This window comes from Tilletiaria anomala, assembly GCF_000711695.1.
Source record: "Tilletiaria anomala UBC 951 chromosome Unknown K437scaffold_11, whole genome shotgun sequence".
NCBI classification, from domain to species: domain Eukaryota; kingdom Fungi; phylum Basidiomycota; class Exobasidiomycetes; order Georgefischeriales; family Tilletiariaceae; genus Tilletiaria; species Tilletiaria anomala.
In genome coordinates this window covers 194153-220560 of record NW_013547011.1, presented here as the reverse complement: position 1 = coordinate 220560, position 26408 = coordinate 194153, and the positions used below count along the sequence as shown (strand labels likewise).

At 54.6% G+C, this 26408-nt stretch overlaps 10 protein-coding genes and 1 non-coding gene across 11 annotated transcripts; 5 read left to right on the top strand and 6 right to left on the bottom strand.

Annotated features, from left to right (window-relative positions):
- Position 1: 1 nt before the first annotated feature.
- Positions 2 to 4141, top strand: K437DRAFT_18074 (uncharacterized protein). The gene is made up of 5 exons (XM_013389696.1): positions 2 to 758; positions 827 to 3506; positions 3593 to 3744; positions 3809 to 4075; position 4141. Exons 1-4 carry the CDS (start codon positions 119 to 121, stop codon positions 4024 to 4026), a joined length of 3690 nt encoding a protein of 1229 aa, XP_013245150.1. The 5' UTR covers positions 2 to 118; the 3' UTR covers positions 4027 to 4075; position 4141.
- A 198-nt stretch (positions 4142 to 4339) lies between these two features.
- Positions 4340 to 7425, bottom strand: K437DRAFT_293139 (uncharacterized protein; the record flags this gene model as incomplete). The annotated part of the gene is made up of 4 exons (XM_013389771.1): positions 4340 to 4354; positions 4396 to 6372; positions 6451 to 7316; positions 7344 to 7425. 4 exons carry the CDS (start codon positions 7423 to 7425, stop codon positions 4340 to 4342), a joined length of 2940 nt encoding a protein of 979 aa, XP_013245225.1.
- Positions 7426 to 8177: 752 nt separating this feature from the next.
- Positions 8178 to 9085, top strand: K437DRAFT_254367 (uncharacterized protein). The gene has a single exon (XM_013389770.1). It carries the CDS (start codon positions 8238 to 8240, stop codon positions 8706 to 8708), a length of 471 nt encoding a protein of 156 aa, XP_013245224.1. The 5' UTR covers positions 8178 to 8237; the 3' UTR covers positions 8709 to 9085.
- On the bottom strand, positions 8746 to 10907 carry K437DRAFT_254365 (WD40 repeat-like protein). The gene is made up of 2 exons (XM_013389769.1): positions 9494 to 10907; positions 8746 to 9420 (listed from the first exon to the last, which is right to left on the bottom strand). Exons 1-2 carry the CDS (start codon positions 10816 to 10818, stop codon positions 8811 to 8813), a joined length of 1935 nt encoding a protein of 644 aa, XP_013245223.1. The 5' UTR covers positions 10819 to 10907; the 3' UTR covers positions 8746 to 8810.
- Positions 10908 to 12809: 1902 nt separating this feature from the next.
- Positions 12810 to 14325, top strand: K437DRAFT_254364 (thioredoxin-like protein). The gene is made up of 4 exons (XM_013389768.1): positions 12810 to 13438; positions 13501 to 13575; positions 13645 to 13877; positions 13959 to 14325. The coding sequence occupies exons 1-4, from the start codon at positions 13096 to 13098 to the stop codon at positions 14121 to 14123; spliced, it is 816 nt and encodes a 271-aa protein (XP_013245222.1). The 5' UTR covers positions 12810 to 13095; the 3' UTR covers positions 14124 to 14325.
- An 84-nt stretch (positions 14326 to 14409) lies between these two features.
- K437DRAFT_t7 lies at positions 14410 to 14509 on the bottom strand. The gene has a single exon. It is a non-coding gene; the product is annotated as a tRNA-Val (tRNA).
- Positions 14510 to 14655: 146 nt separating this feature from the next.
- Positions 14656 to 15342, top strand: K437DRAFT_18002 (uncharacterized protein). The gene has a single exon (XM_013389695.1). The coding sequence runs from the start codon at positions 14838 to 14840 to the stop codon at positions 15213 to 15215; it is 378 nt and encodes a 125-aa protein (XP_013245149.1). The 5' UTR covers positions 14656 to 14837; the 3' UTR covers positions 15216 to 15342.
- K437DRAFT_254363 (uncharacterized protein) lies at positions 15062 to 17683 on the bottom strand. The gene is made up of 2 exons (XM_013389767.1): positions 16424 to 17683; positions 15062 to 16351 (listed from the first exon to the last, which is right to left on the bottom strand). Exons 1-2 carry the CDS (start codon positions 17520 to 17522, stop codon positions 15471 to 15473), a joined length of 1980 nt encoding a protein of 659 aa, XP_013245221.1. The 5' UTR covers positions 17523 to 17683; the 3' UTR covers positions 15062 to 15470.
- Positions 17684 to 18055: 372 nt separating this feature from the next.
- K437DRAFT_220867 (Deoxyuridine 5-triphosphate nucleotidohydrolase mitochondrial precursor) lies at positions 18056 to 18759 on the bottom strand (the record flags this gene model as incomplete). The annotated part of the gene is made up of 3 exons (XM_013389766.1): positions 18056 to 18130; positions 18208 to 18278; positions 18363 to 18759. 3 exons carry the CDS (start codon positions 18757 to 18759, stop codon positions 18056 to 18058), a joined length of 543 nt encoding a protein of 180 aa, XP_013245220.1.
- Positions 18760 to 19306: 547 nt separating this feature from the next.
- Positions 19307 to 20564, top strand: K437DRAFT_254362 (uncharacterized protein). Its single transcript, XM_013389765.1, has 3 exons — positions 19307 to 19692; positions 19780 to 20240; positions 20322 to 20564. Exons 1-3 carry the CDS (start codon positions 19367 to 19369, stop codon positions 20492 to 20494), a joined length of 960 nt encoding a protein of 319 aa, XP_013245219.1. The 5' UTR covers positions 19307 to 19366; the 3' UTR covers positions 20495 to 20564.
- A 433-nt stretch (positions 20565 to 20997) lies between these two features.
- K437DRAFT_266731 (uncharacterized protein) lies at positions 20998 to 25477 on the bottom strand (the record flags this gene model as incomplete). Its single annotated transcript, XM_013389764.1, has 7 exons — positions 20998 to 21100; positions 21171 to 21287; positions 21366 to 24063; positions 24149 to 24356; positions 24421 to 24861; positions 24959 to 25089; positions 25174 to 25477. 7 exons carry the CDS (start codon positions 25475 to 25477, stop codon positions 20998 to 21000), a joined length of 4002 nt encoding a protein of 1333 aa, XP_013245218.1.
- Positions 25478 to 26408: the final 931 nt, after the last annotated feature.

The window sequence follows — 26408 nt, the reverse complement described above, 5'->3', positions numbered from 1 at the left end:
TGGGACGATTCCTAGCTCCTATGAAGCAAGATCCCAGATCTTGACTCTCGAATGCTTCGCTTTGAAAGACGCGTCACACATGTAGACAACCTCAGGCGCGACAAGACAACATCAATGGATGTATGCTATCCCTTGCTTGTTTCGCATGTTGTCTGATTGGCAGCAAGCACATGTAAAGTGCTCAGAACATCAATCGATTGATCAAGGTCCGTTCAGGATGAGCCAAGAAGAAAAGACACTGCCGCCTTCGTTCTCCTCGTTCCAAGCTGCATTGTCTTTCCGATCCTTCAAGGTATCGACATCGCCATCCGCCGAGGACAGGCTTGGTCATGAGCCTGGAGCTTCCAAACGTTCTCGCAAGGCAGATGAAAGGCGTGAGAAATCACCTGCAGATCACCGCCACCGAAATGATCGCAAGAAGCGCAAGGTCGAATCTACTCGCAAAGACGCCAGCGGTTCAGCTTCGCATCAAAGCAGATCGACGGAAACCAAGTCAGATAAGGGAGGCCTCACAAGATCAAGAGATCACGCTTCAGAAGACGGCAGGCATCGAAAGAGTTCACACAAATTGCCTGATCAGGGCAAGACAGAGACCAGCAAACGATCACAACTTGTAGAAAGCCATCACGATCAGGGATTCGCTCGCGCACCTTCTGACTCGGTAGCGGGTGTGTTCATCAAAGACACTGTGGGCGATCTCGCTCGCGCCAAATACGGTCCAACCAAGCATTCCATCTCGCGTTTCAGAAGGTCATGCGGTGAGTCAGCAGTACTTGCGGTATGTATTTGGGTGTGAATGTGCTGATGCTTGCGTCTGCTCCTTTAGGTGGGAGAGTTCTGGGCCTCGATCAAGGCCTTCGAATCGCTCCGCAACTTTCAGATCACCGTGGGGTCGTTATCGTGCCGAGAGGGCGAGCTCCTCTGCGGTACATTGATTCCTCACATGCATGGAAAGCTCACAGGCGACCTCGGAAGCGACTGCGGCTTGCGACTGGGCCTGAAGCTGATCGAACCAACTTTGACCACCTCTCAGACTTTGTGGCAGTCTCCTACGGTCGCCCCCGGCGCGATTCTGGCAGTGGACAGACGCTTTCTCCGCCTCGCTTCTTAGATAACCTGGGCGACGAAGTGACCAGCGAATCCGAGTCAGATTCTTTACTCTCAGATGTTGGTGCCGACCCAGGGGAGGAGTTACGGCGCAAAGTGGCTCATGCCAATGCTGCCGTCTCGAGCGAGCCTACAAATCTGCAAGCGTGGCTCAAGTTGGTCGAATTACAGCGAGACCTTGCGACTTCACCTGCGATGGAGGAGGAAAGAGGCTCCGACCAAGTCAAACGCACATCGCGAAAGAGCAAAATGGGTGGCAAGACTCTTTCATTGGGTGTAGTGGAAGCTCAAATTAGCGTACTTGACAAAGCCTTGGCCTCGGTATCAGACATCGATGACCAGCTCAGACTGCAACTCGAACGCATCTCAATTGCTACTGTGGCAGGTATATGGGACGTAAAGGCTGCCGAGGAGCAGTGGGAAAGACTCCTTCCGATCGGCGCAGAACACGGAGCGCCTGCGAGCTACGCCGGTCTCCGATGGCGCAGTAAGGTCCAGGGCTGGCACCATTACACGAGCTGGAAAAGCAGACAAGCATCCAAATGGACCTTCACGAAAGTCCTAAACGCATACGGCCAGGCTTTGGGAGCTCTGAACGAAGAAGTATTTGCGCTCGATCCGGATTCAAGTGGCCAACTAGAGCAGGCGATGGTAGATATGCAGTTGGAGCTCGCGGCTGTCATGCGCAGCGCAGGCTATGTTGAAAGAGGCTTTGCGGTACTACAAGCTCAGTCGCAGCTCTGCGCGACGTATCTCCAGGACTCGCGGTCCACGTCCTTGTTGACTTTCAACGATGCGCTGGACAAAGCGGAACAGCAATGGGATGAAGAAGGTCCTCGCTTTGGTGAACCGTTGGCTCTGTGCCACGCTGACGCTCCAAAGCAGGGGAATCACGATCCACTCGATCAATGGCTCGCCTCGGAGCACGCAAGAGCAAGAGCTCACCGATACCCGACTCGTACGACCGATGCTCCTCTTTGGGATATCGGAGAAGCCGAGGTTGATCCTTTTTCCAGCATCTTCTTTTCAGACGTCTCACCTTTCTTGTGCAATTTGCGAACTTCTCAGGCGAGAAATCGTCTGGTAGATGCCTTTCTGCAATACCTCGGCCTCCCATCAGGCAGCTTCTCTGCATCGCCATCTATATGCTCGACAGCTGTCCTTTCCACCTGGGCGCTACTCGATCGGGAGACACAGAAGAATCACTTCTGGCCGTCGGCGTTGGTCAGCAATCAGACCGATCGCCTCTCTCACCTCTCTATCGAGCTTGAGCCGAGGCGACATCCCAGTCGCTTGGAGAATCCGTTCTCGAATCCACACCTGACACTACCAGCCGATGAACTTACCGATCTGCCGCATCGCAATGCTCAAGCTCTTCATTTCTCCCAGCTCGGCCAGGCCGTCATTGGGTCGGCAGATGTGCAGCAATGTCGCCAGGTGATCAAAGCAGCACAAACGGCATGGGCAACACCAGTCTCACGTCTAAGCATACTTGACTTCTACTTGGACCTAGCCTCTTCGACCACTTCGATCAATAAGGTGGGTAAGCGAGCACTCAGTACGAAGGGCAGCCAAGATGCAGACCTTTGGCTCGCCTACGCGAATGCGGAGAAAGTCTATGGGAGCTTGGAGACAGCTCGCAAAACGCTGCGCATGACACTTTCGTCTCTGGAGTCTTCAGCCATTGAATCAGCAAAGCTTTGGTACAGCCTTGCTGAGCTCGAGCATCGCCCGGATCCACATGTGGCAGTAAAGCTGCTCTGTCGCGCGGCCAACTTGCGCTTCGGCCGGCCTTCGCTGGACGCCCTATACAGTCTCCAGAATATGCCAGACCCGAGCCCCATCGAAGCCCGAAAGGCGCGCAACTACTACAAACATCGCTTCCAGGAGTCAAGTGAGGATGTCCATCTGCGAATGATCGCACTCGCTACCGGGTTCCTCCTTGAATGGCTCGTTACAGGCTCGGAATATCGTGCTGGTGTTCTCGAAGAATACCTTGATTTGCTTCAAGGTATCGAGACTGCTGCAGCTGACATGTGCAGGTTGCGAATTTGGGCAATTGTGTGGCGCAGTCTCCAGGATCAGTCAGATCGATCGCTTAAACCGGCACAAGCACGCTCATTGCTCATCAAGACAGCCCAAGAAAGTTCAAGTACAGCATTCCTTGCACTGCTTGCTGCTCACGAGATGTCCCGAAGGTTCGAAGGGCAACTCCGCTTGACGCTTGAGCGAGACATCCTTCCTAGGGTCGTACAGGCAAGCGATGATCCCGCGCAAGAGCAACGGAAGGAAGCAGTTTTCGTTTTTGCCACTTTTGCAGAGGCAAACTTGTATCCGTCTCATTGGAACCAGCACGCTGTGCGACGTCAACTCGAAGTGGCTACCGCGCATCTTCCCCAGTGAGTGCCGTTGGACGTACCGTGAAAAGGTTCGAGCCAAGCGCGGAGAAGCTTACTATCAGGTCTGACATACCTTGAACCAACAGCTCATTGCTGCTCTGGCACCTCTACCTCGATTTCGAGATATTTGTCCTTGAAAGGGTAGAGTCACTCTCCTCTCCAGCCTCTCTCAAAGAGTGCAGAAATAGGGCGAAGGACGTGTTCTTTCGTGCTCTCCGTGCTTGTCCAGGTGACAAAAGTGAGCTTCATTTAAGACAGGCATGAATTGAACGCCTAGCTCACGAATCCGCCTTTCTGGACAGATATTTACCTTGCTGCATTCGCGCACCCGCTGAAGCACGCTCTAACTGGATCCGAACTCAAAACATTGGCCCACACGATGGAGGAGCGCGAGCTTCGGCTTTTCGTCCCCATCGATGACTCGTGGTGCGAAGACGAACGGTCTCAAGGGGAGCCTATTGACGAGGACGACGCTTCGGACGATGCCATGGAAGAGCGAAAGAGGCTTCTGCCTTTTTGACGATACGTGCAAAAGTCAATTCTGGTAGCGGGATGCAACAGCCGAGCTGGTATGTACAAATATCAATTAAGAAACGATCATACTTTCGCTCAAGGAACTTTCACGTTGGTCAAGCTTGCTGGCGACTATGGCTGCGATTGAGTTTGCACAATCGCGGGCGTTAGTCTATTTGCCTGTAAGCTGCATGGTTGGGGCAGACTCACCTTGAACTCGGTTCATAGCCGCGTCCCTCTCGCGAGCCTTTTGCGCCGGAGACCGAGCGTTCTTAGCGTTGAGGGTCTTAGTCGAGCTGCGTTTGATGATTGGCGAGCTTTTAAGACTGCCCTTGCTAAGAGACGGGGATGTGTTGCTGTGCGGTAGGCGGCACACTGGTCCATCATCGCCAAGCACTGTACTGCCACTGATTGTAGAGAATGTCTTCTGCATCACCGTGCTTTGGCTTCTAGGGATAGTAGGTGCAGGGATATTGTTCAGGCTCTTGGTATGAGCGGCAGGCGAGCCCTGAGGTCCCTTGCGGCGGCGTGGCGGGTTTTTATCTCCGTATGCTGTGACTGGCGAGGCGAGGAAGAGATCGGAGGCACGATCCTTGGGCGCAGGACTGGACAGCAGCAAATTCTGCCACGTCGGACCGTGGGGTGAAGCGGGTGAGGCAACGACAAGTGCATCTGGGAGACCTGGCGATGTGCCTAGAGAGGGTAAGGGAAGAGGCGGAGGAGACACTGCCCTCTTTGGAGAAATCGGCGGTGAACGTTGCAAAGCCGGCTGTTCGTCATCTTCTTCGTCACTCGCTTCCCCAGCCGATCTCTGCCACCGCCCTCCCTTGCGCAGCCACGTCTTCTGCCTTATGGGAGTTAAGATAGGCGAAGGTGAGTATTGCGCCTCACTCGGAGCGACACACTGAACAGGGGTTGCGAGCCGCGCTTCTGACTTGTCCTTGAGCTCGACAATGGGTGGCGCTGTGGGCTCCTGCTGAACTCCTTCCTCGGTGTGCGACATCATGGCGACAATCTCAGTGGCAAAGCTGCTGATTTTGTGCATCTCAGAGAGTGTCACCGAATTGACTAGCATCTTCAACGCATGCTCTCCATCAGTCTTGCCTGCATGAACAAGCACATTTCTGTCCACCATTGTTGCTCCTGAGCTTGCACTGCTCTGCGTGGTCCTCGAGCTAGTGCTGCCTTGTGTGTCTGTCCGCTTCAGGTCCATGGTTCCAAAGACATCTGTCACCATCTCGGTTAGCGGCGGCTTCTTTGAAATGCTGGCAGTGGCCCCACCGGCTTCCAAAACAGCAGATTCGTCTGCCACAGGACGCTTCTTCTTCAGCGTCTTTGAACGTGCGATCGGACTGTCCATTGCGATCTGGGAAGGACTAGCATGCGTCGAATTAGCTCGTCGATGTCTCTCCGCCTTCGCTCCATTCACTGGCTTCTTGACGGACACCGTCTTACTTCTCGACAGCGGTGCTCTCGGCTGGGGTTCCTCCCAGGCCTGTTTGGAAGGGGAGGCGGTGCGTGGAGAGGCCAGGGACGAGGCGGAGGGAGAGTTGAGGGGACCATAAGCACTGCCGATCTCTTCAACATTCGCATTGATCCTGACAGTCGCGCGACTTTTCCTGGTGCTTGCTCGAGATGGCGCACTTATGTAACCTTCTTCCCTTAGTGGCTGTATATTGGATATTTCTGAGTTTGCGAGCGTGTTTCGGCGCAAGAGATCAGAAAAGTTGGTCATGCGCTCGTCGTCCTTGTCTTCAAAATTGGGAGAGGCGGTGAACGCGCTACGGCCCCAGCTGGACGAAGTGTACTTGCTCGGCGAACTGCACGCGGACGCGGATGCCGAATGCAGGTCTGTGTCCTGAGGTGAAGCTACGTAGCGACGTACGGAAGAGCTTTTCTTTGTCGGACTGGACATCGGTGACTCAATGAAGCCGTCATCGTCGAGGATAGATGGAACGCTGTGCGAACGACACGCCTGGGACAATTGCCCAGTGGCGGTGTGGACGACAGGCAAATGAGAAGGTGCGGTCTTTCGAGGGGAAGAGCGCGGACTGTGGAATGCGGGTAAGTCCTCGCCCGCTCCTCCGAGCTTCACAGGCGATCCAGTCACGGAGAGCAGATTCAGTGACTCGTTTGCACCGCTGTCGTCGGCGCGAGAGTTGGTCAGCCAAGAGACCATGGCGCCGGGCCCGCTCTTCAGCGCGCGTGCAAAATTGCTAGCGGACTCGGAAGCTTTGTCCAAAAGCGACATGCGTCTTCGCTCGTACGATGTTGGACTGAACGAGCGCTGGCGATTTAAGCGGCCGGGCCAAAATGACTTTGGCGCAGGCGTTGCGTCTTCTGAAGGACGAAGCTGTATAACAGGAGAGGTGTTAGTTCGAAGATGGCTTCCTCTGGCGGGAAGGATCTGTTGCTGTGCATGACAACTCACCGCTTCTGGCCTGCCATCACCCTCTCTAGAAGCTCCCCCAAGGCGCGACATTTTCATCGCTTGTGGTGGGAAAGCAGTATATGTGTGCTGACTGTCGACTTCCTGCGCACCGAAAGCGCGTTGCCACTTGAGCTTCCACCAGGCGTTGCTCTGCACGCCAGACTCGAACCGCCCTGCTCGCGTTCGTGTCGTTGGCACGTCCCGCGCCCAGAAGTTGCCAGGCCGATACTGAGGCCGATTGCCGTATCCTTGGCCTGGCTGCGGGCCACGCTGGGTCGGTGCATAGTCGACCCAGTGGTTGCCTTTGCCCATGAAGAAGTCGTATCCGTCGGTCTCGTAGCTGATCTGGCTCATATTACGGTTGCTGATCGTACCGCTGCCGGAGAGCCCTGCTTGCTGCTTGCGCCGCCTGCGCTCCTGACGCTCGGAGTGATTGGCCATGACGCCCCAGCATTTACCAATGAGGGTTGCAAGCAGGAGAATGCCAAGAACGGCGAACAGAGGAATGAGATAAGTGATGTGGAACGTTTGGCCGGTGGTTGGAGTAGGCGTGCTTGTTACAGCCAAAGCAGAATTGGTGGGACTCAGTGCGTTGGATGTCATCGAAGGCACCAGGGCAGCTGTGCTGACTGGAAGTGCAGGCATGACACTGCTCGCAGGTAGTGTAGCGCTCGAGGCAGGCGCAGCCTGCCTCGTAGCCTGAGCCGCTTGTGCAGTGGGAGGCTGAGACTGAGCAACTGTCGCAACAGGTTGGACATTTTGCGCCTGCGGTTGCGCTGCCGCCGCTGGCTGCTGCACTTGTTGTTGTTGTTGTTGTTGTTGTTGTTGTTGTTGCTGAGGCTGAGGCTGAGGCTGACTCTGGAAGCCTGCCATCAATGGAGAGTCTTGCGCACCTGTGTCGTCTTGGGCTGGAGCCGCAGGCTGAGCTTGAGACTGCTGTTGCGCAGCGGCCACCCTGCCCTTCCCTGTGTCCATGTTGAAAATATTGCACTCAAGATGGGAATGGGGTCGAGTCGAGCACCGCTAATGACCTCTGCATATGGTAGTAGAGTTGGCGAACGGTACGTGGTAGCTCGATTGAATGGGAGCATTTGATGAGATTGCATCCCAAAGGCGACCTCTGATGGTGCACGGTGTACTCAGCAGCAGGTAGCATGTTTTCCAGCAGCTTTGTGTTGAGGGGCGGTGATAAGACGTCACCCGCACTGTCCACTATCGTCGTCGTCGGTCACCACTGTCAGAAAGGCATGCGAAATGCCAAGGGAGGAGCAAAGCCTGCAACTTCCTTGCGTGGAAGGAACATCTTTCTTTTGCGTGACGTCGACCGTTGGAATATCGCGGATATAGATGTTGATGCCGGTTCTCCATCTTGCTGTGAGCCGCCAGACAATGCCAGGCGATGCCCAGCGGCGGCGACGCACACATCTTACATTCACATCTGCTGACCTGCCTTGAGATCGGTCACATTCATGCACGTAAGAGGCCTGCCTCTAGCTGTGGTACAATCAGGGACGAGAGAGTATGTAGTAGACGGAGCATCAAGCATGTCCACAGGCTCATAGAGCCGGGCAAAAGTGTTGCTTCGCCAAATGTTTCAATTCGCGTCGTCACGTGCGCGTCTCGGTATTATGGATGAACCATTCGAACTGCTGAGAGACCGAGATGCTGAGATGATGCCTCCTGCTCCTCGACCTCACTTCTTCCAGTGCAGCGTAGACATGTTTGATGCGTTCAATGCGGCATGCAGGGTGCATACAGGAAGGCCAACGCGCGGGCAGGGATCAAATATGAGTATTGCAGCAGGCCAGTCTGCATCCAGCTCGTCCATGAGCGTTGTCGACGTGGGTCCTGCCATCCCAAAACCTTCTGCTGCTGCAAAGCTAAACGAGTATGAGATTCGTACGACGTTGCTTGACAAGACCTGCCTGGTTCACATCACTGATGGGCGCGCCTTCAAGGGAAACTTTGTCTGCGTCGATTCGGCCCGAAATGTTCTTCTCAACAATGCGACCGAGTACAAGCTGCGGTCACCACCGGGACAGGCGCATGGCACAAATGCAACGAAAGGCACTAGGCCGCCAAGGTCACTCGAGAGACAAATCGAAGAGTTCGACCGGCGCTTCGTCGGACTCGTCATGGTTCCAGGTGGACACATTCTCAAGTTGGAAGTGCAGGCAGGCATGCCACCCGTGGTAGCTCGCAGCAGCGGTAACAACTCGCTGCGTCCGCTTCCTTCTGATGGGTCCATTTACATATAGATGCAATGGGGTCGGTATAGGCTCAGTATGGCATCTTTCGGCATGTGTTGGGCCAATTCCAAATGCTTGATACAGTATGTGAAAACACCCCTGCACTGAGCCTCAAGCGTCCTCAGGCTCACTCTCATTTTCTCCCTCGGCTTCTAAGCTTGCAACGTCGTCGTCCGTGTCATCGTCATCATGGCCGCTCGCGTCCTCGTCGCCGCTTTCGTCCGTGTCGTCTTCAAGCATACCCGCTGCCTTCGCCTCGTCGATCTGTTTTTGAAGCTCGCGGAGCTCTTCTTCTTCTGCGTCCGTATCGGGTTCCTCGTCGTCCTCGGAAGCGCCCTCTAGAACGAACTCGTCGGTGTCTACCAAGTCAACTTCTTCGGCGGAATCTTCGTCCTTTTCATCGTTGTCCTCTTCATCTGCCTGGTCGCCGCTGCTAGCCTTGCTCACACCAGAGGTGCTCGCAGAGGGTGCTCCCAGCACGCCAGCGACACTGAGACATGTCAGGCGCGAACCTTTAGTGTCGTACGATGCGGCAGATGGAAGCTCCAACGGCGATGCTGTCTCATCCGCACGTGAACTACCAACCGCCGCGACCAGCGGGGAGAGGTCGAACGCACGAATCAGGCCATCTGACGAGATGGTCACTGCGGCTAGCGTGTCCTTGGCCTCATTGGAGTTTGTGCCGGAAGGCTTGACCGGCTGTACGCAGACAGTTCGCACACTGTAGCATAGAAAATTGTTCAATATAACGTATTCTGGTGAGTCATCGCCCGCCGCATAACATGTGCCCTCACCGGTTGTTGTGGCCGACAAGTCTAGCAATCTCCTTGAAAGTCGGGATTCCCTCCACCTCGAACGGCTCGGCGACATCGTAGACATGTACCATCTTGTCCTCGCCAGCAACGAACATCAGCTCTCTTGCCTTGACGCTGTAGAAGCGCACGTCGTGCCACCTGACCTTGGCCGTAATCTCGCCGAGCACCTTCATCTGCGTGTCATGCACCCTCAGGTGCGGGCCCGCAAGTACGGCGAATCGATTGCCGTGGCTATCCCAAGTGACGCGCTCGCCTTCCTCACCAATCTTGGTGCTCGCAGCTCCGACGCCGCGCATCAGATCCCACATCCTGATCGTCCTGTCCTTGCCCACGCTCAGCGCCACGCGTCCGGAGGGATGCGCAGCGACGTCGTTCACAGATCCGACGTGACCTTTGAGCGTCTTGAGCAGGCTCCAGTCTCGCGAGCGATAGATGTTGATCCGTCCGTCTTGGCCAGTCGTAAGTAGGTAGGTGCGTGTGGGAAAGTGTAAGGCAGTGATCGTGCCTTCGTGACCGGTCAACGTGCCAACTTCGATTCGCTTTCGCAAGTCCCACACTTTGATTGATTCATCCGTGCCGCCGGTGGCAAGCCACTTGGAGTCATGGCCTGCGCAGGCGACGCTGCGAATGGAAGAAATGTGCGCGGGGAAGATAAAGTGTGGCGTAAAGGTGAACTGTAGCCCTTCAGTGCCCGCAGTAACGGAGGCATCAAGCCCGTACAGAAGCCGCTCGTATGATCCAGCAACAATGCGAAGAGTCGAAGTCGCTGGTGGAGGTGTGGGAACCAGCGCCGGTATGTCCTCGTGGGAAGCCGTGCGCTTTTGCGAATCCTTTGCCTTTTGCTTCGACTTGTTTTGCTCGGCTTGAGAAGCACACTTCTTTGCAGCAGCAGTTGCAGCTGCAGCCTGGGCTTTCTTCTTTTGAATAAAGTCGTGCTTAGTTTTTGGTTTTCCTGCAGATTCGGTTACCTTTCCTTTGCCCTTGTTGTACGACCCTGCCTGCGGGGCTTTTGACTTTGCTCTCACATCCGTGTAGCTATTCGGTAGCTTGACTGCCGGCTTTTTCGGCTTGGCTTCCTCAGCAGCTTTGGCCTTAGCAGCGGCACGCTTGGCTGCACCGCTCGTTTCGCTTTTCTTGACCTGTCCTTTACCTTTGGACCGTCCCGCCTCTTCCTCGTCTTCGTACCGCTTCGACGAGGACGAGTTGGCGTCTTGGCGCGCTTTTTTGGCTGATTTACGGAAAACGGTCGCTTTCGTGCCGCTGCTTCCAGGCGGTTGCTTTCGCTTTTGAGCAGTCCCAGCCATGGTTCTAAATCTACGATCGCTTCACAAGGTGTGATTAGCTTTTGCGTGGGGCTCGTCGAAGATTGCTCAATGTCAATGGCCAAAACGACAGCATAAGGCCTTGAGAGCAAGGGCCATAGGAAGGCCGACCATGTGCACATATACATGTAATGCGGAATCGAGAGCGAGAGTATGCTTAGAACAAAAAATTCGTCGGTGACTTTTGTGAAACCCTTCGGGAAAATGCCGAGATAAAGAGAAAGCTCTGGCCACCAATTCACACGCCACATGCAGGAGAGAGGGGCCTTGCTGGTGCCATTTTTTTACGATTGTTTCCGAGAGTGCTGGGCATCATACGAGATTCTGCCCACGACCAGGTGTCCCCTGCCCTACAGCGGGCAAGGCCGCTGCTTGAATCGGTAATTCATTCTTTTTATTCATTTTTAGAATCGCCCTGCCCCCCCCGGTCCCTCTCTGGCAGCGTGGCACATGACAGAGGGTGTATATAGATCGCACGGTGTCACACCACATCACATCGCATCGCATTATCTACCGGTGAAGAGCGCTTCTTCGTCGACAACGTCTTCCAAAGGGCCCAACCACGCACCCTCGAGCGCAGCAGGCTTTTCAGAAGTTCAGCCTTACAAAGCGACAGTGGGCTGCACCAGAGATTTGGGCGCAGCGTGAAACACCATGGCAACGATCAGCACATTTGCAAATGCGACCCCGGATGGCGCTCGTGCCCGTGATCAAAGGGAACTGATTCCGACGTCCTTCGAAGACCGCCACATGACCCGAGCCAGTGAATTACCAATGACACCCATACCACGAAGTTTGCGTATGTAGTCATCACTCGTATGGGATTTTACCACCAATGCATTAATTGGCGTTTCACATCAGTGCGGTAGGAAGGAAGGCAAGTCAGCTGTGAGTTGAGACACACTTGTACGAGACGGCTTTGAGAGCAGTGATCCTTGCACCTTTAGCTCTTAAAGTCTTCCGTCACCGAGCTGATCGATTTCCTTCTCGCCATCACCTCTACAAACCAACGACTAGCACTTCTTCGCTCGATCGGCTTCACCCCGTCTTAATGGGTATTATTGCGTCCCCTTCCTTTGATTGCAGCCAATGAATGAGCCTGCACTGGTCAGACAGTCGCATTTTGCGCTCTCGCCGCTTTGCGGGTGAGTTCGGCTCGTACCAGATTGCCACACTTCCCTTGGAAGTTACTTTGCCCGCCTCAAAATCTTATGTTTCTTGGCTCTTACGCCAGCGATTAGAGGGTAATTAACCGTCTACAATCCCCCGCTGCGCTCGTTTGATGCACCATGGTTGAGGTGCTGATGTTATTGAGATGTTGCGGCTGCTTCGAATCCCTTCCACGTCTCCCGGTACATCATGCAAATCCTCAATTTTCACGCACAGATTTCCTCGAGCATTCTTCTTTGCTTCTCCCCTTGCTCTTGCACTCCCGTTACGCCATATTCCTCAGCGCTTGCGCATGAATGGAGCGCAAATCGCCGACTTCTTCATGCTTGTCGAGCATCTTAGGTGCCAGTCTAGCAAGTGTCGCGCAGACTTGATGCTACACAGCATCATTTGGGCAACACGCTCACGCCACAACTTTTACTACCTTGGCAGTCAGTAGGGATCGCCGTCATTAATGCTCTTGGTTCAATCTAGCTCCTCCACGTTCACTGACACCTTCGGAGTCAATGGAAGACGTTGCAGAAGCAACAGTCCTGCAAGGCCGGTGAGTTGTGCCCTGGCTAGGAATTAAATTGCTCATAATGTTACTCGCATCGCTAGGCCCTCGATCTGTATTCTACTGTGAGATTCAAGCATAGTATTATATCTGGTGTATGATGCAGTGATGAAGGTACTCTACCTCGTGCTGTTCGTAGGATGGTGCTGCTGGGGTGATGTGGGGGAGGGCAGGGTAACGCTGCCCTCAAACTGCCCGCGTCGATTTTTGACACGTGTACGGCCCCGGGTATGTGAAAGGGATATAACCCTGGCTGAGCCTTGCGTGGGCAGTGCGAGACTGCCCGCCCAAAATGCCCTGAAGTGGGGGAGCCCAGATAGGACCACCGGGGCCGTAGGCATATTCGCAATGCCGGATCTCCATGCTGAGATCTCCACTTCTACAGGAACTGTTCATCTTCTGCCTGCGGTCTGTATTAAAGGGAGGCGGCAAGGGGCTCAAAAATACAGAGAAGGCCTTGAGCTAGCTCTCATCCTCCACCGCCGCAACGCAGCATTTTATATATATTTTGGCCAGGACATTCTCCTTTCACCATGAGCCTAGTTGACTCCGCAACCGCTGCTCCTGCGGCCCAAGAGGCAACCCCAGCTGCTGCTGCTGATACCGCTGATGTCTCTACTGCTCCACCGGCCGCAGCCCCTGCTGAAGCTCAAGCCGCCAGCAGCGACTTGCTCGTTGTGCACCATCTGAACGACTCCCGATCCCAGCGTATCCTCTGGCTTCTCGAGGAGCTGCAGATTCCTTACACAATCAAAAAGTATCAGCGCACGCCCCTGGGCCTGGCGCCCAAGGAGCTCTTCGCTGTTCACCCCCTCGGCAAGAGTCCGGCGATCACGGACAACGGAAAGATCGTTGCAGAGAGTGGTGTCATTATCGGTACGTGCGAAGTTGATGCAAACCGCCGATTCTCGTTCTGATCTTTGCGCACCCCCCCCTAGAGTACCTGATTAAGAAATATGGCAAGGGTAAATTCGTTCCCACTTTGGAGGATAGCAAGATGCAAGACACATTTTGTAGGTTCAGGAGCAATCACAACCCCTTGGGCTCTCGCAGCCTGACTTGCGACATGTTCATTATTACAGGGCTGCACTGGGCTGAAGGATCGGCCATGAACTGGTTGCTCATGAAGCTTATCTTCACGATTGTTCCTCAGAAGGCCCCTTTCATTGCTCGTCCCATTGTCAGCGGCATTTTCAGTAGCGTGTGCACCAAGTTGGTCGACCCCGAAGTGCAAAAGATAGGCAATTTCGTTTCCAACGAGCTCACAAAGACGAATGGAGGTTGGCTTGCTGGCGGAGACGGTGATGGAAACCCCGTGAGTCTGGGGCTTGCTGTTCCACAAGAAGATGAATGCAACTCATTCTGTTCGCTGACGTCCACTCCCTGAATTGTACAGACCGCTGCCGACTTTCAGATGATGTTCGTCGCCGAAGCAATGGCCTCTGGCCGTCTGCCAAATGTGCCCGACTCGATCAAAACCTACGTTCAGAAAATTCATGAGCGCACCGCGTACAAGCGCGCTCTCGAGAAGGGCGGCACGTATGCATACGGCAAGCTCTAAGCTCTGCTTCCTATTGATTCCTCTCCAGTCTCGCCATTACCACCAAACCAAGTCGAAAGGGAGCTTCGGCAACCATTGAAAGTGCATCTGCACGCAAAACGGGATTTACATTAGGCTTTCTTTACCCTCTGTGCCCTTTTAACCGTTTGTAGCACTTCAAAATATATGAAACCATGGCCGAAAAGTGCTGTGCATATCGAGCAAACAAAACTTGTGCTGGACAACGAGTGGTGTTTGGTTGAAAGATAGTAGGGCATTGAAGTGGGAAGCTCCTGGTGGCAAAAAATGATCACACCCGGGCTCGAACCGGGGGCCTCAACCGCAACCATTCGCGCCACGAAGGCGGAGTGTGAAGGTTGCACGCTAACCAACTGCGCTATGCGACCATGTTGATTAGTTCATCATTAACAAATATATTGCGACAAATAAAACGCTTTCAAATTGAAAGAAAGGGGATATTTCATTTGAAAGCGTCATGCCTGTCTCTGTCCAGAACCAAATGGTCAAATTTCAACAATGGTCCTTTCGCGAGGAAGAACTAAGGATTCGCCTTAGAACCAAAGGTGAAACAGGCAGGCACGGCATGCTCAGCGGAATACAAAGCAAGTTTCAAGGTCACGCACGCCCTTATGCTGGATCATCTCAAGTACCTGTACACTAACTTTACAGTTCGAGCTCCTCGCAATATACAAAGGTGAGCTGCACAATAGCGATATGGAGCGAATCAAGCTGTCAGGAGGACGATTCAACTCTACCCTCGGCCTCATTTTCACATTTTGTTTTTTTGTACAACCCAGTCCGACTTCGAATCTCGTTTCACCCAGCAGGCGGCGCGGGACGACTCAACCTCATCCTGACAATCTTCCCTGTGTCTCGACTGTGTCGTGTGCGCCTCCATTCAAGGGAGTATCAATAATTTCTTTATGTCATCGACTTTACGATCGCATAGAATTGGCATCTATGGCTGCTCAGGAAAAGTCCATGTTTGCGATGTGCTTGGGATCACACGACATAGTCAACGTTGAAAGGTTGCGTGACGTCGTTGAAACACTGTCACTGCGGGGGCGTGTGGCTGAAGCTTGTACAGAATGACAAGTCTGCCGTTGCAGTGCAAGGGTGTGTCCCAGCAGGGATCGATGAATTGCGACTCCCCTGGACGACCTTGCAGACAGTCATGGCGCCGTAAGCGAGCACTGCATGAGTATGCATTCAAAGCTGAGCGTAGCGCACCCAACCAAGCAAAGTCAGGGTCACAGACTCGCAGTCTCAGACAAGAGCCTTCGTACTGGACGAACTGCCGCCAAAATGGGTGCTGGATATGGCGATCCATGAGGTACCGCGAATCACTCAACGCCTCGGGGATCGTTTCTGGATGGCGATCTTTGCAATGTCAAACGGCTGAGATGAAGATTTTTGAGACGATCTAACACCGCTGCTACTGCTGCGGCTACTTCCGTTCCGAGCTTGCTGGCTGCCTTGATGCTGTCCTCGCTCGTCCGACCGTTCGACCTGATCGTCGGCCACCAGCTCCCTGGGATCGATGCCCTCGCCATCAGAAGGAAATAGCGCAGAGCCGTAGCGCGTGCTTGCATCCCGGAGCCTCTTGACGTCCGCACTCCCGTTTGGCTGAGCATATCTCTCCATATCATCTCGCAGAAGCATAAAGATGAGCTCTGGCATGAGAATGCTGTGCACAAAGCTCGTCGGGTTGAGTGGCTCGATGCGCGCAAGCGCGTCCTTGCTCGTGAGATGGTACCGTGGATCCACGTCGGTGCCCTTTGTGAACGCAGTCAAAAGCAGCGTGAGCAGGTGCTCCCATCCTTGCTGACCATAGTAGCCCGCCCTTTGATCCTCAATGTTTTGCATCTGTTGAGTGGTAGAGAACGCCTTCTTGCCTACCTTGGCCACTCGCTCAGATATGGCAAGGTACCACTCGCTCGTCGTCGGATCTTTGATGCGTTGTTGCAGAACAGACCAGTATATTGGATCTCTGACCCTTTGCTCCAACTCTCGCTTGTTCAGTATCTGCGGCCATCCGGCCTTCACACCTTCCGGCACATGGACTCGCTCGTCTTCATGTCTTACGCAAGTGCCAATCGTGTGCATGGCGCTGATGCTGAGCGGCCCGTCTTCGTGATAGCGATCCAGCAGACCCTGCATCATGCTTTCCAATTTTTGTGTCATCTTGTCTGGCATGCGACCATCGCAAAATGGACAAATTTGAAGATCTACGAGCGAGCAAGGGAAGAGGGACATTTAGCGTGCGACGCACTCCAGTCAAGCTTAAAGGGAGCGTTCACCTTTTGCTTTTCGAGTGACCATGTCGGAGGGCTTTGCTGCTTCCACATCCCGCACTTTCGCTGCTTTGCCGTCGCGTGCTTCCACTGCATCTTTGCCGCCCTGAGACGCCTGGGGCACCTCTGACACGACTATATGATTCCGACTGACCGCCGTCGACTCCCATCCTGGCGCAAGTTTCAATGCGACGCCTTTCTGAGCATGGCCGCTAATCCTTGCCGCTCCAGAGGCGGCAATGGTAGCAGGTTCCACATTTTTCTGCACTTTCTGCTTTTTCTCCAGTGCTTTAAATGCTATTTCGACTCGCTCAGCATGTTTGTAGGTTTCCCGCGTTTGGGAGCCGATCCGAATGATCTTAAGCGTCTTCTCTTTACGATGGACAACTGCTTCTGAGGACAATACAGTCTTCATGTCGACTTGAGCCTCCAACTCACCGCCGGAATTGACATCGATGGCGATACTCTCGTCGACTGCGAAGCCTGTATCGGCATCGTGCGCATCCGTCATTGGGCTGAGCGACGAGGAGCGCTGACTCCAGTCCATCTTGCGTTTGAACGACGGCAATTTCAATTTCGTAGCTTTTCTGATGAGTATGCTACTCCTTCCTGGCTCGGAAATTGCAGAGCCAGCTGGCTGCGTACTCTGAGGAGGGTTTGGCTGTGAAGTAGCGGAAAAGTTGGGCTGCCCATTTTGGAGGACACATCGGTCGTCGCCTTCGGTTTCAGGCTCCTCAAAGTCAATCTCGATGTCGCTGTCGGACCTATCTGATTTTCCATGGTTGCCTGCATCCGGCCCCTTCAAATCCCACGCAGCGAAGGCCTTCCCTTCACTCTCAGCCGCAGCGACCGTAGATGACGATGAATATGCCGGCCTTGTGCTTGGAATCACAGGTGAGCTGGTCCCCAAGCGATGATTCTGAAAGTGAGACATGGCCAAGAGGTCGTCATTTTCTCCAGGTCTACGCCAATTTGGGCTGTTCAAAGCCGAGCACCCATTCGTGCTGCTTGGATGAGGACGCTTGAAGTTGGCTTCCATGCGATTTTGTGGAGCTTCAGCTCGTTGCCCGCTGGGCAGCTTCCCCTGGTTGCGCAAGAACTCCATCCTGGGCAGAAGCTCCAGACCGACCCAACTCTTTCAGCGGGAGCTACTTTGCAATCATGCCCGATCGTCCATGCTCAGCGAGGCGTGAGTTCCTGGCTCCTCGTCCGCAGCTGTGATCCATGTCGTCTGATTCACCGATGAAGCGATGACGACGGAAACGCCAACAATTCCGAGTCGGGCTAATGGCAGCCTGCAAAGTGGAGCAGCCGAGAGTCGTGATGTGAAGATGTGACACACGCGAGTCGCGACGCGTCCGCTGTGCCGTACCCAAGTATTTTTTTTCTCGCAGTTCAATGTCCAACGATAAAACCTCACGACAGTCAAAAGCAAAACGGATGAAGGCTCCAGAGATCAGTCGCTCTCATCGCTCTCATTAGAGAGGATATTCTAATTGGTTGACTCCAGCCTCCGCCGCTCCACGACGTTCACCACCTCGATTGCGGCTACAGCTCGGCCGATGTTCTCCAGGCCTCGCGGTACAAGGTCACAGTCGAAATGTTATATACAAGGTACACGGCGTTCGTCGAGACTGTCTAGGCCGTTGTCTGCGGCCCAAATCCACCGGTAGATCCAAACCCTCCTGCACCGCGTGCTGTCTCATCAAGGTTCTAAGAGCGGACAGAGCAGCAAGCAGACGTGTCTGTCAGCATAATTGGGGGCATGTACTCTCATCTTGTTCACGCACCTCAACTTCTTGAATGTCTGCCATGCAGATTCGTTCGAGAACCAGCTGCGCGATCCTGTCCCCGGCTTTGACTGCAGAGTAGCATCACAAATGGACAGGGGGAAAGAGCGTCTCAGTTACCCGCATAGCACACGTTCCTTTTCGTAACTACTCACTTGTAAAGTCCTCATCCGTAAAGTTGAACAGCAAGATGCCGAGCAAACCCCTGTAATCAGCATCAACGACGCCAGCACCCACATCGATGCCATGCTTTGACGCAAGGCCGCTCCTAGGCGCCACGCGACCATAGCATCCATACGGAATAGCGAGACGGATGCCCGTCTGGACTGCTGCTCTTCCGCGCTTGGGAATCGTCGCGTCTTCAGACGCGTACAGATCATAACCGGCCGACAAGGCAGAGCCACGCGTCGGCAGCTTTGCGTTCGGGTGCTCCTTGTCACGCAACACGCGCAGCACCGGCTCCGATTGCGCATGCGCAGGTGCAGACGTCGTCATGGGTTTGGCGCCTTCGAGATGAGCGGTTGGTGCGGATGCAATGTCGATGGAAGGCATCTGGACTGGGGCCAATGTTTGGGACAGGCGGCGAATCTTGTTTGGGCGAGGCGAAGGGGGATTTGCGCTGTCGGTGGTCATGACCAGGTGGGCTCGTGTGAGGAAGGGATGACGCCGGAATGATAGTTGCAGAATTCGGCTGTGGGACAGCATGAGCAGAAGAAGCAGAGAAGCAAGCTGAGAACATGGTGGGACACAATGATGAGCATTGAGGGAATCCCCCGACGCGAAGACAGCCCATGCGCAAGAGTTGGCCGTTGATGGACCTGCACTCATGTCGCGTCGCGAATCGCAGTTGCAACTACGAATCGCGACGTGTTGCCCGCACGAGCCATGTCGAACAACCCTACTTCAGCCTATTTAAAGGCCGTGATGCGATCCAAATCTCGTTTGCCTCCATCAGTCCATATCGATTTTGGAATGGACCTGGCCCGAAAGATTCCACTCTTGAAGGTGCCACCAGCGAGGCCACGGCTGCGTAAGCTTGCAGCTCGAACGTCCAAGAATAACTCATTGACTCCTTTTTTTTCTTCTTAATACACTGAAGGTGAGCCAGTCACTGAGGACGGCCTGCTCTCAACCGAATTGCAAATGCACGGTTGCGCTCATGAATAGGACCTGGCTCATGAGGACCTGCCTCCTGCCTATCGCCTGCAGGGCCGCCCCGCGATCCCCCTTCGTTCCTCATACGGTGCGACGGTTGACGATGAGTACTTCAAATCACACTCGAATACCTTTCAAGCAGGCTGAAGAGTCTCGCGAGCCTTTTGATGTAGAGTTTACATGGAACATGAGACAGATCGTCAATCCAGATTGGCAGGTGCCCCAAGGCGCCAACAAACATCCTCGGGCAGTCGACTTTGATCCTAAGGCCAAGGTCACGCAGCTTAAGCCGGAAGATCTCGATGCTGGTACGAACTACAAGCTGCTCATGTGGGCTCAACTCGGTTACAATGCGATCGAATAATTGCAAAGTCTTGATGCTTACGATCGGCGACTACCCTCCCATGCTCAAAACAGCAACGGTGTCGTCCCGCGACCGATTGCCTTTGTCTCCTCTCAAGGAAAAAACGGGGTACGAAATCTAGCGCCATTTTCCTACTTCGCAGTTGTGGGACACAACCCTCCTATCATCAGCGTATCCATTAACGCCAAAGGCCCAAGCACCGAGAAGGACACCGCCACTAACATCCTAGAGACGAAACGCTTCGTGGTCAACATTATCTCCGAGCCTTTCATCGAAGCGGCTAACTACACTTCAATCGATGCACCTGCTGATGTATCCGAATGGACCTTGAGTGGATTGACTCCGGTTCCCAACATAACCTGGGGCGGCGACCAAGGCGGCCCGCCGAGAGTGGGAGAGAGCGCATACAGTTTGGAGTGCGAGCTTTATCAGAGCGTTGACATCAAGAATGACGAGAATCACAAGACCGCGACGCTGATCCTCGGTCGCATCCGTCATTATATTATCAAAGAATGTGAGTCTGCTCGATCGCTCAAGCCCGCTTGACGAATGGTACGACTGGCTGTTGCACATCGCTCTGCCCACTCTCTGTTAGCTTTCCTAAATGAGGACAAGTCGATCGACCCGGGTAAGCTGTTGCCCGTCTCGCGCTTAGGCGGCATCACATATGCTAAGCTAGGCAGCGGATTCGAAGCCCCGCGGCCGAAGTGGGAAGAGGAGAAGGAAAAGGACAATGTCAAGACTGCATTGCAAAAAGCAAAACAGTAAAGTACTGATATGTATTTTAGGTGCAGAAAAAATGCACCGAGCCACATATAGGGCTTCGTCATGGGCGCCATTTTATGCATAGTGGTAAATTACCCAACTCGTTGCGCTCGATGCCAGAGGCAATTGCCGTGAACCATATCTCCTCCATTCTCGGCCTCCTCCCCGCCGGCCGCAACATGAATGGCCTGTGCCATTTCGGCCCAACTGGCACGCGACATGAGTGATGCAATCGTGCCTGAAGGTGGAATTAACCCAGACTCATACACGTGGAGTGTTTTTAAGGAGCTGATTGTTGTAAGGCTCGTCTAAGAAAATGAAAAACGTGGCTGCATCACCGTTAGAAGCGGGAGTCGCCTGTTCTTTGATTGTGTAAAGTATATCGTATCCCTCATGTAGGATCATGGATGTTCGAAAATTGCGCCCTTCTCGTACGTGACTCGTTGCGTTTCGCATCGCCTCACGCGCTTGGTATCAGTGGGGGCAAGCGTTTCGCATCTGCGTTCTTAGAGTTCGTCAGGGCTCGGCGGTCTTGAGAAAGTGGCCGAATAGCTGTACTGAGACGTGCCGGTATCCGATTTGCTGTCGGCGTCAGTCAAGTGTTCATCACTGGATGCCAAGCAAGGGAAGAAATTTGCATCAGAGAGTGTATCATATAATGTCCTCCGAGCTAACTCACAAGTAGTGCGCAGCTGTGGAACGCGGCGTGCGGGGTGTCCGCGGTAGCTTGAAAGACATGCCCGCACTCAGAATCGAGTAGGCCACCAAGCCCGTCCATCCTGTCTGATGCGATGCTCTGAGAAGGGCGGAAAGAGCATGGAGATAATCAGTCCCTTGAGCTACACTCGCATCCTGCAAGACCTCTCAGACTCACCCAAGACCTTTGCCCGTATCACCATGGAAGAACTCGTAGAAGTGCACCAATTCCCTGAAGTGCGGATCGTAGTCGAGCATTGCCACACCACCGTTGGTTGCACGCCTGCCCTGGTCGTCTCGGCAGAAAATGGAGATCAGGCGGTGCTGCAGCTCTTCGGCCACATGGCCCAAGTGCATGTAGTCGCCGCTGCCTGTCGGGCACTCGATCTTGAAGTCTTCACCGTAGTACTGGTAGAAGCGCTGCAGCGACTCGACAAGGAGGAAGTTGACGGCGTACCAAACTGGACCACGCCAGTTGCTGTTCCCACCGAACATGGGGCTGTGGCTGTCGCCTGGCCAGTAGCCGACGTCAAAGTCCTCGCCGCCGACGTTGACCTTGAAAGGATGGTCCTTGTGGTACTTGCTGAGTGAGCGAACGCCAAATGACGAGAGGAACTCGGTCTCGTCCAGCATCTTTTTGAGGATCGTCTCGAGCCTTTCGCGACTGACCATGGCCAGCAGGCGGCGGTCGCCTCTTCCACGAACGCTCATATTAGCAATGTTGCGCTGGGACATCTCCGGACGGTTGTCAAGGAACCACTGCATGCGCTTTGCGAACGAAGGAAAGCGCTTCAGCGCGCTCGGCTCGATGGTCAGCGTGGCGTACAACGGAATGAGGCCGACCAGACTCTTCACAGGGATGACCTGCGAGTGGCCAGGCCCCCACTGAATGGCGTCGTAGTAGAACCCGTCCTGCTCGCTCCAGAGGCTTAGACCTTCCTCGTCACCGCCCTCCTTGTACGTCATCGCGTCCGAGATGAAAATGAAGTGCTCAAAGAACTTGGACGCGATGTCCTCGTACGTCGGGTTGTGCTTGGCAAGCTCAAGCGCCATGTTGAGCATGTTGAGCGCATAGAATGCCATCCAAGCCGTCCCGTCCGCCTGGCGGAGGGTACCTCCTGTTGGCAGGGGCTCAGAACGGTTGAATGGACCGATGTTGTCGAGACCGAGGAAACCGCCCTCGAAGACATTCGAGCCGCTGGAGTCCTTGCGATTAACCCACCAGGTGAAATTGATGAGTAGCTTCTGGAAGACGCGCTCGAGGAAGTCCAGGTCTTCCCTGCCATACATCTTTCGCTCGATCTTGAACACTCGGAATGTCGACCAGGCGTGCACAGGCGGGTTGACATCGCTGAAATTCCATTCGTACGCCGGGAGCGCGCCGTCGGGCTTCATATACCATTCGCGTGTGAAAAGGTCGAGCTGCTTCTTGGCGAAAGCGGGGTCGATCATGGCGAGCGGGATGCAGTGGAAAGCGGTATCCCAGACGGCCGGGAATGGGTACTCCCACTTGTCCGGCATGGAGAGAATGTCTTCCATGTGAAGATGCCTCCACTCTTTGTTGCGAACGTTCTTGCGCTCCGGCGGAGGCGGCGGCTGACCCGGATCGCCATTGAGCCATTCGGGCTGGACAAAGTTGTAGAATTGCTTGCACCACAGCATGCCCGCGAGGGCCTGGCGCATGATGCCCTTCATATCATCAGAGATGGGGCCCGATGCGATGCGTCCGTAGAACTCGTCGGCATCAGCGCGGCGAGACTCGACGGTGGCGTCGAACTGTTCGTCGTCGTTGATCGTCGGGTCTTCGCTCACCGTGCGCGGCGTCAGCTTGAGGCGCACGACAGCACAGCCGCCATTGGCGGGGACGTCCTGGAAGAAGTAGTGAGCACCGCTCTTGGTACCCTTCATCTCTGGATTGACATAGTTGCGGGGCGGAGCAGTATTGGTCGGCATCTCGTAATACTCTTCCTCCAGCTCGACCTCTTCCTGAACCTCCTCATTGACATACTCGTCGTCGTCATCCTCGTTGGCAGCCAGACCATGCTCGCCATCCTGAGCGCGCTTGGTCTCGCCATTGCCATTGACTTTGCCATTGGTGGCAGGCTTGCCACGAATGGTTCCGTTACGACCGAGCTTGGGCTCAGCTGCGTTGCTGCCAGCAGCCTTGATGACCTTTTTCTGGACGACCTTTGTGACAAGCTTCTTGACGGTGCGTGTCTTGCGGACAGGCTGCGGGCGGTCCTTCTCGAGGCGATGAGCAGGAATGATGTGGTCGTGGAAGGCATCTTTGGCATACGTATTGACGTTCTTGCCGCCGTACAGACGCTCAAAGTTAGTCTCGTTCTCCGTGAACAGCATCTGTGGTGCAACCTCCTCGTCCGAGATGAGTTCGGGCGGCTGGTTGCGCCGGCGCGAAGGTTTGCTCGGCGCCGGCGACGTCGAGCAGTAGAGGAAATACCTTCCAAGCGTGTCATGGTCGGCCTGGATGGTGTACTCTTCCGCAAGCTTCATCTCCGGCTTCTCGGGGGTTTCCTTGGGCCAGGACCAGTAGTTGCGGAAGAACATTTGCGGGATGATGTGCAGGTCCGCAGGCTCCGGTCCGCGGTTGAACGCGCTGATCCGGATCGACGTCGCGTTTTCCTCCTCCGCGTCCTTGGCATATTCGATAAATATGTCCCAGTACCGGTTCTCATCGAATAGGTCGGTGTCAGTGACCTCGAACTCGGCGACGTCCCTGCTGCGATTCTGCGATTCGCGCACGAGCTGCTCGTAAGGGAAAGGACCCTGCGGGTACTTATACAGCATTTTTTGGTACGAATGCGTCGGAAGGTTGTCAAGGTACCAGTACAGCTCCTTGACATCTTCTCCGTGGTTGCCTGTGCAGCGACCGGGAACGGAAGCATATTAGCTTACGACCGCATCATCCTCGCAAATGAACATTCAGCACGCAAACAGACATACCCTGATTATTGGCCAGGCCAAACATGCGCTCTTTGAGCATCCGATCCTTCCCGTTCCACAGACCCAGGGTGAACGCGAGCCTGCAGTGGTTGTCGCAGATACCTGCAAGGCCATCCTCGCCCCACCTGTATGTCCTAGACCGAGCATGTTCGTGCGGGAAGTGGGACCACGCGTCGCCATTCGAGGAGTAGTCCTCACGTACAGTGGCCTGCACGCGCGGAAGGAGTATGGTGTTCAACATTCTGCCTGAACATGTTGTGCGTGATGCTCACCCATTGCCTTTCGCTAACATATGGACCCCATCTACGCCAGTACTTCTCCTTGCGATCATCTTCGCCTAGTCGGACCTCCTCCATCGTATTCCAGCTCCGATCGGTCGGGATGGCGCCGTGGTGGTGCCCAGCGCCGGCGGCATGTGGATGTTCGGCGGCGGAGCGGGACATGTGAGGGCCGGCCTGCGTCGTTGTCGTGCCAGCACTTACGGAGCGCATCTCTCCGAGCCCAAACGCGGTTGGTCCGCGGTGATGGCCGAGATCCATCTCCGAGGAAGCAGAGCTGTGCTGCGTGTGTCCGTGCACTGGCATACCTGGCAATGCGCCTTCGTGGTCGCGAATGGTTGCGTTCGAGCCGGTAGAAGACATGGTGAAGCCAGAAGGCGTGGAACCAATTGAACGTCGGTGGTAGTCGCCGGTGTTCGAGTAATGACTGGGATTCTGTGTGCACCGGAGGACACATATCACGAACAGGATAGGTTCAGCTCTTCAGCCTTGCTCTGCTTCATATAGCCAGGCTGAATTCAAGATAGCTCACAACATAAGGCGAAGGTTGTCCACTGTTTGCGTTCAGCTGAGAGAGCATGAAGCTGTCGCGCGAGTGGAACGAGGCTCTGTTGGAGAGCTTGGGAGCGGCTTGCGACTTGAGAGCCCCGAGTGAGTCGCGACCTGCAAGATAGGCGAAATTCGCGTCAACACCATGCTACGACGGATCGTAACGCAGACGGAAACAAAGAATTAGGAAATACTCACGAACCATCTTCTTCTTGCTCGGCAGGCCTTCCTTGCTGGGAGTGCTTGGCGTGCCGCCATCTTGCCCGCCCTGCCGGACGCCGCCTACGCCAACCTGCCCAGGGATATCAATCTTGAGGTCTGCCACTGGGACAGCTGCCTGTTGGCTTTGCACTGTCTTAGCAGCTTCCGGGGTGGTCTCTTCTGCGTCGACATTGCTGTTGCTCGTCCGCGTCGGCGTGGGGGTGGTCCGGCCGGAATCCTTTTGTTGCTGCTGGCCATTCCCGCCACCAGAGGTGCCAAAGAAATTGCGAAGGGCAGCCATGTTGTTCTATGCAGTTCCAACAGGGGTTTCTCGGTTGCGAGCTGTCCTCGTATCGTCGCAACGCAGTTGTTGTCCCTTTTCGGTTCGGGCTGGGGCGAGCGATAAGTGACTCCCGGCTTGGCTGACCTTGATAACCGGAGGAGTCAGCGGGCAGCACAGGATACCAACCAACCAATCGAGAAGAAATGAGGTGCTCACAGGAAAGTCGGGCGAAAATGCACAGAGCGAAGTGGCCGAATGTCGGCCGCTTCGGGTTGGAGACCGCGCCGGCAGCCTGGCTTGTGTCACGGTCTGGGTCGTGCGAGCTCTTCGCCAATCTGGACCGACTGTTGCACAGAAAGAGGCTTGGGCCACCACGAATCGCGGAGGATATACGATGTAGCTGGCGATGAGGAAGAGGGGGAGAAGAAGGCGAGCAAGTGAGACACAGATCAAGGAAAGGAATGGAAGAAAGGTAGCAAGGGCTTGATGGTGTAGTTGTCATCAAGGAGTACTGTTTATTATCGTTTGGGCTAGCGATTCTCAATTCAAGAGTAGAGAACAGTGGTGTGGTGCCTGGAAATCTATCATTTCGTTTGGTGGTGAGTTGTCGGCTGTCCCCGCTGGCAGGTAGCAACGACCCAACGTCCCCACCTGGCACTAGGGCTGTGTGCGACGGATCATGAGCAAGCTCGCCAACGCCCGAATCTCCCTCCTGTCCCCCATGTGGGCTAAGCGCCTGCAGCGACAGCGTGGCATGGCTCGTGCGCGCCTATAGTCATTCGCTTCATCCAGCCTGTCAACGATTCCAACCTCCAGAGTCTAAAGTCCAAGAGTTTCGTAGCCTTGCTCTAGTGTTGTTACGATAAAAACAGGTTTCCAAGTCAATTTTTTTACGCCAGAACAATAATTCCACCAGGGACGAGAGACTAGGAGCTTGCAATAGTGACAG

What these genes read in the sequence shown, in the direction of transcription:
- K437DRAFT_18074 (XM_013389696.1), top strand. Translation starts at nt 119, where the DNA reads ATGTATGCTATCCCTTGCTTGTTTCGCATGTTGTCTGATTGGCAGCAA. An exon ending in GCGTTTCAGAAGGTCATGCG is followed by an intron (nt 759 to 826) that starts GTGAGTCAGCAG and finishes CTGCTCCTTTAG; the next exon opens with GTGGGAGAGTTCTGGGCCTC. An exon ending in GCTACCGCGCATCTTCCCCA is followed by an intron (nt 3,507 to 3,592) that starts GTGAGTGCCGTT and finishes TTGAACCAACAG; the next exon opens with CTCATTGCTGCTCTGGCACC.
- K437DRAFT_254367 (XM_013389770.1), top strand. Translation starts at nt 8,238, where the DNA reads ATGAGTATTGCAGCAGGCCAGTCTGCATCCAGCTCGTCCATGAGCGTT.
- K437DRAFT_254365 (XM_013389769.1), bottom strand. Translation starts at nt 10,818, where the DNA reads ATGGCTGGGACTGCTCAAAAGCGAAAGCAACCGCCTGGAAGCAGCGGC. An exon ending in CTTGTCGGCCACAACAACCG is followed by an intron (nt 9,421 to 9,493) that starts GTGAGGGCACAT and finishes TCTATGCTACAG; the next exon opens with TGTGCGAACTGTCTGCGTAC.
- K437DRAFT_254364 (XM_013389768.1), top strand. Translation starts at nt 13,096, where the DNA reads ATGAGCCTAGTTGACTCCGCAACCGCTGCTCCTGCGGCCCAAGAGGCA. An exon ending in CAAGATGCAAGACACATTTT is followed by an intron (nt 13,576 to 13,644) that starts GTAGGTTCAGGA and finishes TCATTATTACAG; the next exon opens with GGCTGCACTGGGCTGAAGGA. An exon ending in GAGACGGTGATGGAAACCCC is followed by an intron (nt 13,878 to 13,958) that starts GTGAGTCTGGGG and finishes TGAATTGTACAG; the next exon opens with ACCGCTGCCGACTTTCAGAT.
- K437DRAFT_18002 (XM_013389695.1), top strand. Translation starts at nt 14,838, where the DNA reads ATGGAGCGAATCAAGCTGTCAGGAGGACGATTCAACTCTACCCTCGGC.
- K437DRAFT_254363 (XM_013389767.1), bottom strand. Translation starts at nt 17,522, where the DNA reads ATGGAGTTCTTGCGCAACCAGGGGAAGCTGCCCAGCGGGCAACGAGCT. An exon ending in GGTCACTCGAAAAGCAAAAG is followed by an intron (nt 16,352 to 16,423) that starts GTGAACGCTCCC and finishes GCTCGCTCGTAG; the next exon opens with ATCTTCAAATTTGTCCATTT.
- K437DRAFT_254362 (XM_013389765.1), top strand. Translation starts at nt 19,367, where the DNA reads ATGAATAGGACCTGGCTCATGAGGACCTGCCTCCTGCCTATCGCCTGC. An exon ending in ACGAACTACAAGCTGCTCAT is followed by an intron (nt 19,693 to 19,779) that starts GTGGGCTCAACT and finishes TGCTCAAAACAG; the next exon opens with CAACGGTGTCGTCCCGCGAC. An exon ending in TCATTATATTATCAAAGAAT is followed by an intron (nt 20,241 to 20,321) that starts GTGAGTCTGCTC and finishes ACTCTCTGTTAG; the next exon opens with CTTTCCTAAATGAGGACAAG.